This window comes from Ursus americanus, chromosome 14 (genome assembly GCF_024610735.1).
Source record: "Ursus americanus isolate L20-20 chromosome 14, mUrsAme1.1.p, whole genome shotgun sequence".
Taxonomy (NCBI): Eukaryota; Metazoa; Chordata; class Mammalia; order Carnivora; family Ursidae; genus Ursus; species Ursus americanus.
In genome coordinates this window covers 48426067-48434370 of record NC_142140.1, presented here as the reverse complement: position 1 = coordinate 48434370, position 8304 = coordinate 48426067, and the positions used below count along the sequence as shown (strand labels likewise).

General features: G+C 39.7%; 1 protein-coding gene across 1 annotated transcript; it reads right to left on the bottom strand.

Moving 5' to 3' along the window:
* Nucleotides 1-3315: 3315 nt before the first annotated feature.
* On the bottom strand, nt 3316-4257 carry LOC123796720 (olfactory receptor 7A17-like). The gene has a single exon (XM_045804223.2). It carries the CDS (start codon nt 4246-4248, stop codon nt 3316-3318), a length of 933 nt encoding a protein of 310 aa, XP_045660179.2. The 5' UTR covers nt 4249-4257.
* Nucleotides 4258-8304: the final 4047 nt, after the last annotated feature.

The following is an 8304-nucleotide window of genomic DNA, read 5'->3' as shown; positions in this document are numbered from 1 at the left end:
ACATTAACAGAAAAAAATTAAATCAATTTGGAGATATTCTCCGCAATCAGCTGGTTCAGTGAATTCCTCGAGACATAAATATGAGTGTGGTCTGACTCTGAGGTCTTTGAGGTAGTGACCTAGGAAAGGAACTCATGGTCACAATTAAGGTCATCCATTGTAATTTACACTTTTGTGTCTATATTTCTGCATCCTTTTATTTCACGTTGATTCAACCATTCATTCTCTTCAGTGCTATCCCCTCCAACTCTCCCTCGTTTCCTTTCAGCATAAAAGATGAAATCATAGATCATCTGTGTGTATGCATGTGGGAAGTGTGCTTATTTGAAAGAAAAATGTGTACAAATACACACAAGATACAACTACTACACTTGAATATTTTCTTTGGAGTAAAAAAATCAATTTCCACATATTTCCTTCTTTTCTTACAGCATTCATGTGAAATTATGTTCAGTATTCCACACTGCCTTCAGAAATGAGGAAAGAGACCCAGGAAGCTGACATTTTTAGCAATTAGCTAACAGGGCAGTTAAATATTGTGTAATAGTCTAAAATTATACACAGATGGAAGCTTGTACTATACTCTCTTCATTTCCGTGATGCTCCTTTAATTCAACAAAACGTATATTTTCAATATGGAGTTTATAATGTGTCATTAGACTTCAATAATTGACCTAAGTGGGGAAATGTCTATGGTGCAAGGCTAAGGGTAGGGTCTAGAGCACAAGTGGCTGACTCTCCATGGAAGGTTTGCAAATGGGCTCTCCTCACAAGGAAGGAAAGCAAGTGTTAATTATGAATGTAGGAAGAGCGGGATGAAATTTAAAGAATTCACCTAAGTTCATTTAATTTTTAAATAGAAGAATACCTTACCTATAGAAATGTGGTAATAAGACCATGAATTGGCTGAGACAGAAGAGCACTACAGCCCCATACAACACCATGAATGAGCCTTAGAAATATAACATAGAGATTCACGCCTGACTCCAGACCCATGAGGAGCCCAGGAGATCAGAAACACTTCCCAGCATACAATTCCAGTTGATTATAAAGGTATCATGATATCCCATTTCACAAGGACAGCCTGTTACACAGCAAGAGCTGACTGACACAATCATCCAAGAGACCAGATCTGAGGAAATTAGATCATGTGCTGCTTTTTATTTGCCGCACATGATCTGACATTAAGGAGAACGGTCATGACCATTGTTATTCACGTTTATATCTGATGACTTTATGACCAGGTGACTATATGTGGGCTCCTTCTGGGTCACTGGGAGAGTTTGAAGGACGTGCATGTTTGTGCAGAAGAACTGGTGACCCTGAACCACACGACCGGCAAGGCATCCAGCTCTCCTGTGAAGTGTCCTCTGATCACGCAGGTGAAGAGATTTCTGAGCAGGAAGGAGGCACAAGATGGGTGATACTGATATTGTTCATTAGCCATCCTTTAGCACTTGTGACAAATATTAGGACAGGGAGGTATTTTGTGTAACAATAGAGAGTGATATTAGCAGGTTGCATTGGAAGATTTCAAGTAGAAACAGGAAGATAATTCGGTGATAAAATATACAAGATACTAACCAACCCCTTACCTCAATGAATAAACCTCAGTTGTGGACAGTGAACTTCTAGGCTTCAAGAAATAGATGCACAGGGGCGCCTGGGTGGCACAGCGGTTAAGCATCTGCCTTCGGCTCAGGGCGTGATCCCAGCGTTCTGGGATCGAGCCCCACATCAGGCTCCTCTGCTATGAGCCTGCTTCTTCCTCTCCCACTCCCCCTGCTTGTGTTCCCTCTCTCGCTGGCTGTCTCTATCTCTGTCGAATAAATAAATAAAATCTTTAAAAAAAAAAAAAGAAATAGATGCACAGTACGAGCTGAGATATTAAAAAAGGAAAATAGAAAAAAAAGAAATATTTTGTGTAGTAACAAAATGGATGTTTTGAAATTCTGCATCATCCTATTTATGGTCATCCTGACACTAAGAATATAGCTGCTCAATCTGTTTGTTCAAATTTGTCTTTCCCTGTAGACGCCCCTGGGAGAGAGATACTTGCTCATCCCTGTCTGCCAGGGCCTGCAGGAGGCTTCCTGGACAGGGAGCTGAATCACAGAATAAAAGCAGGAGACCACTTGAGAAACACAAGAGCACCTTTCTAGAGTAACTGCCTGACATTCAGCTTTTGATTTCTGAAGCATGCATCTCAAAGGCAGTCAGGTTGAATAAACACACTGTGAGGTGTGGGTAACAATGACCAGAGAAGCGCTCAGGCTGCCCCCCCCCCATGAAGTACCTCTTCAAAAAAGCCCTTGGTAAACCTCCATAGGGAGACAAGACTGGCCCTGCTTTTCCCATTCAGCACCCAAATTCTAATCATATAAAAATCTCCCATAAATTGTGAACCCACAAACCCCTAACACTCTGGCCATGGACCCTAATAAAGGGGGATCCCTCAGCAGTGCTCTGTCTTTCCTTCTCAATGCCTCTCTCCCCCTTTGAGACATCTCCAAATGGCTTTAGGGATCCCATGTGCCCTCCAGGACCTGTGAGGAATAGACCTGGTTTTGTTAGAGTTCTCTGATGGGTGCTGCTGAGGCCTGTCTTGCAATCACAGTAAGAACCCAAGGACTGGTGCAGCCACAGCAGAGGCTCTGGTCAGGGAAGCATCAGTGGGAATGTCCACAAGCACAGGGCGCAGGGGGGTCCCCGGGCTTTCCTAGCGTGAGCATCCCTGTCAGTAGCCTGAGACTTAAAGGGAACAGTGTTAGAGTCCACATTATCAGGAACAGAGGTGAAAGAAGTGGTGAAACAAGATTGACAGACTCAAAGTGAAAACTGGTTTTGAATTCTCCTCTACAATAACAATAAAGTTATGTGTAGGGCTTAGTGGCCAAGTGTAGTTTCTTCCATAAGAGAAATAAAAGTCATGATTATTCTTTTGGTAAATCTAGGGAAAATTTACTTGACATGGTATAAGTCATTTGAAATAAAATTAATTTTAAGAAATCCAACATGTCCCATGTAAGATACAGAAATTTCCAGGCATTTGAGATCCACGTTTGGGGAAAAAGTAAGGAATGTATGAAAATGGACAAAGGAGAAAACTGTCTGTGTATCAGAGCAGAAGCTTAATAAAGTGAGTTATTGAAATGTATGGAGAAGTTGAATTATTAAAAAAAAAAGGAAATTCCAAGAATTAAGTAGGAGAAGCAGATTCTACTTACACAACCTGATTGAAGAATGGCAATTCATGGTTCTGAGGCTGTGACCCTGCAATCATGGGCACTCCTCCAGCCACAGGACCATTGGCCCTTACATCACTGGAACCCCAATGATTCTTTTCAGAGCCCTCTTTATGTCTCTGTTCTTCAGGCTGTAGATGAAGGGGTTCAGCATGGGCGTGACCACCGTGTACATCACCGAGGCCACTGCACTTGCGTGCGAGCTCTGGGTAGCAGAAGAGCTAAGGTACACTCCTAGGCTCGTACAATAAAATAAGGAGACAACTGAGAGGTGAGATGCACAGGTGGAAAATGCTTTATACTTGCCCTGAGCTGATGAGATCCTATGTATGGAGGAACCTATCTTACAGTAAGAGTAAAGGATTCCAGCCAGGGGAGGACCAGCCAGCAGGACAGTTGCAAAATTCATCACCATGTCATTAACAAAGGTGTCCGAACAGGTGTGCCCAATGACCTGATTGAGTTCACAGAAGAAGTGGGGGATTTCCATGCCTGTACAGAAGGTCAGCCGTAACAACATTAAGCTCTGTAACGAGGAATTAAGAACACTGATAATCCAGGACACCAGAACCAGCAGTCCACAGAGCTGGGGGTTCATGATGACCGTGTAGTGCAGGGGCTGACAGATGGCCACAAAGCGGTCATAGGCCATCACAGTCAGGAGAAAATCATCCCAGCCTGCAAAGAGTAGGAAAAAGTACATCTGCGTGATGCATCCTGCAAAGGTTATGACTTTGCTCTGAGTCTGGATGTTCCACAGCATCTTGGGGACGGTGGAGGAGGTGAAACAGATGTCTGCAAAGGACAGGTTGGCCAGGAAGAAGTACATGGGGGTGTGGAGGTGGGAGTCAGAGCTGACAGCCAGGATGAGGAGCAGGTTTCCACACACAGTGATCAGGTACATGGAGAGGAAAAGCCCAAATATTAGGGGCTGAAGTTCTGGTTTCTCTGAAAATCCCAGAATAAGAAACTCTGAAATTCCTGTATCATTGTTTGGTTCCATGTGGTGGACATGACTACAAAGAAAGAAAAGAAAATAGCATAAAAATATTCAAGTAATTGGGCTTCATTTATTTATTTAGTATGTTTTTTTTTCATTTTTTAAACTTTTACTTTAAATGTCATTAGTTAACCTAAAGTGTCAATTTTGCTTCAAGTGAACAGTACAGTGAGTGATTCAACACTTTCATACAACACCTGGTGCTCATCACAGGTCCCCTCCTTAATCCCCATCCCCCATTTCATCCATCCCCCTCCATGTCCCCTCTGGTAACCAAGAGGGTATTCTCTGTAGGCTGTTTCTTGGTTTGTCTCTTTTTCTCTCTTTTCTCCTGGGTTTATTTGTTTTGTTTCTTCAATTCCACATGTCTGAAATCTCTGACTGACTTATTTTGCTTAGCATAATACTCTCTAGCTCCATCCATGTCATTGCAAATGGCAAGATTTCATTTTGTTTTATGAATGAGTAAGATTTGTGTGTATGTGTCCACACACACACACATTATATATATACACACACACCACATCTTCTTTATCCATTCATCTATTGACTAACACCTGGGCTGTTTCCATAGTTTGGCTATTGTAGATAATGCTAAAATCATCCCAATGTGTGTATCCCTTTGAATTCATATTTTGTATTCTTTGGGTAAATACCCAGTGGTGTGATTGCTGGATCATAAGGTAGTCCTAGTTTTTCACTTTTTGAAGAAACTACATACCGTTTTCCAGATGGCTGCACCAGTTTGCTTTCCCAGCAACAGGGCAAGAGTGTTTCCCTTTCTCCACATCCTCACCAACAACTGTTGTTTCCTGTGTTGTTGATTTTAGCCATTCTGACAGGTGTGAGGTGATACTGCATATAGTTTTGATTAAGGGCAAATGGGCATTATTAACAGAATGGCATGCTCTAATTTATATTTTCCTATCAAAATATATATATAATATTATTTATTATATAAATTATAATATATAAAATATATATATTTCCTATCAAATTTATATTTTATATTATAATTTATATTTTCCTATCAAATTATATATATAATATTATTTATTATATTTATTATATATATATAATATAATATTTCCTATCAAATTATATATATATATAAACATATATATATATATTTGTGTAGATCTGATCCCATTTAAGGGAAGTGACCTGACATCTCTGAATAGGAATTCCACATCCTCACCAACAACTGTTGTTTCCTGTGTTGTTGATTTTAGCCATTCTGACAGGTGTGAGGTGATACTGCATATAGTTTTGATTAAGGGCAAATGGGCATTATTAACAGAGTGGCATGCTCTAATTTATATTTTCCTATCAAATTATATATATATAATATTATTTATTACATATTATAATATATAAAATATATATAATATTTCCTATCAAATTTATATTTTATATTATAATTTATATTTTCCTATCAAATTATATATAATATTATTTATTTTATATATATATATATATAATATTTCCTATCAAATTATATATATATATTTGTGTAGATCTGATCCCATTTAAGGGAAGTGACCTGACATCTCTGATTAGGAATTCCTGTCCCTTCAGCCCTTTCCCTAAGAGGGAAGGTATTACAGTTTGAAAGAGAAATGCTTTCCTGTATTTGAGGAATATATGTTGAGTAGTGACATCTTCTAGACAAAGACCATAGGGTTCTGAGATACAAAAGTCCATACGTCGTTTGGGGAAATCCTTAGTAGTGCATTTGCTGGGTTGTAGGGTAGCTCTGTTTTCAATGTTTTGTGCAAGTGCATACTATTTTCCAGAGTGGTTGTACTAGTTTACACTCCTAGCAGCAATGCAAGAGGATCCCCTTTCTCCACATCCTCGAAAATACCTGTTTTTTCCTGTGTTTTAATTTTAGCTATTCTGACTGGTATGAGTTGATATCTCGATGTAGTTTTGATGTGTATTTCCCTGATGTTGAGTGATGTTGAGCATCTTTTCATGTGTCTGTTGGCCATCTGGATGTTTTCTTTGGGAAAATGTCTATGCATACCTTCTGCCCATTTCTTAACTGGTTTATTTTGGGGGGGTGTTGAGTTTGGTAAGTTCTTTGTAGATTTCATATTCTAATTCTTGATGAGATATGTCATTTGCAAATGTCTTCTCCGATGCTGTAGGTTGCACTACTAGGTATCTACCCAAAAGATAGAAAAATAATAATTTGAAGGGATACATGTACCCCAATGTTTATAGTGGCATTATCAACAATAGCCAAACTATGGAGAGAGCCCAAAAATCCACCGACTGATGAATGGACAAAGAAGAGTCGGCGCATATATATATATATATATATATATATATATATATGCATATACATACATATAAATGTATATATATATAATGGAATATTACTTAGCCATCAAGAGGAAAGGAATTTTGTCATTTGCAATGACTTGCATGGAGGTAGAGTGTATCATGCTAAGTGAAATAAGTCAGTCAGAGAAAGACAATTTCCATATGATTTCACTCATGTATGGATTTTAAGAAACTAAACAAATAATCAGAGTGGGAGATAAAAACTGAGGTAAACTAGGATACAAATTCTTATCTATAGAGAACAAACTGAGAGTTGCTGGAGGGAGGTAGATGGGGGATGGGTGAAATAGATGATGGGGATGAAGAAGGGCACTTGCGGTGATGAGCACCCAGGGTTTATGGAGGCGATGAAATACTGAATTCTACACCTGAAAGTAGTATTGCTCTGTGTGTTAACTACCTGGAATTGAAATAAAAACATGGAGGGGATAAAAGTCCATACAATTCAACGATGGAGAAAGAATATATATAATGAATTAAAAAATAATATAAAATATCAGACAGTGACAGGTGCTATGAAGGGAAGAAAAGGTAGGTATAAACAGAGTAGATGGGGAGGGTGCTATGTTTAATAGGATTTCAGGAAGTCCTGCCAAGAAGGTGACATTTTAACAGAGGTTCCAGAAAGACTGAGCAGGAAGCAGGAGGATATCGGGGGAGGTGGTTGCCCTGCAGGGAAAGCAGAGCAAAGGACATGCAGAAGGCACTTACTGCAGATCTGCAGATCTCAACATGCAGTCAGTGTGGTGAGGGAATGAGCAAGAGGGAGAGAGAATAGAGGTGGTGGCAGAGAATGTTGAGGACCGAGGTGGCCCTCCTGCCACTGACGGGACTTCAGGACACAGGAGTCCTTCCTTCACATGGTGTTCTTTGCATCTTATTAATTGTGTTCCAAGGTGTTCTGTGAATAGAGATAGATCCCTTCCTTATTTCCATCTGTTGATTAATATTCTGGCATTTAAGGGTCACTAATTGGAGTATATGAACTCGGGTACCATTGCCCTGTGGACTGCTTATGCCCCACAACACACAGGTACACACACACACACACACACACACACACACACTCACACACAGTACACACACACACACACACACACACACACACACACACTGTGCACTCTGACCTCCTAACACTGTTACTATCATGCTTTTCTCACCCCCAGCCACAATAATGTTGAAAGAAATGGTAAAAGGCAAACTGTCAACATCAAATTACCCTTACCCTGAAGAGTGTGTAAATGGTACTTAAATTCTAGTTAGTTGATGTGGAAACATGGGCTCCATTTTGATATGATCACATTGTGGCCCATTTTAAAATAAACACAAAAGAAGCTTCATAAAACATAGAAAGAAATGGACATGAGGGGTCAAGGAGATCTAATAAGCTCAGGGGGTTCCTGAGAGATTGTGATGAGCAGAAAGCTTCCCTGGTTCTGGCAGCATTCCAGCCCCAGTCCACTGCCCTGATGCCCAGAATAACTAAGAAAGCAGAAAACAAACAAGAATGGAGAGCTGGTTTTATGCTGTGAGGATGTTTTCCTGATTGAATATCCCTCTAGGAAAATGTGTAGAGGGAATAAAGCTGCAATTTACAGGAGAAAATACAGGATGTACTACCCAATGTAGGACAATAGGAGGGGATTTTTAAAGATGAAATAATAAAAGATTTTTCTGAATGATTATGAGGGCAAAACGTTTGGAGTC

Excerpts from the sequence above, each read along its gene's own strand:
- LOC123796720 (XM_045804223.2), bottom strand. The coding sequence starts at position 4,248 with ATGGAACCAAACAATGATACAGGAATTTCAGAGTTTCTTATTCTGGGA.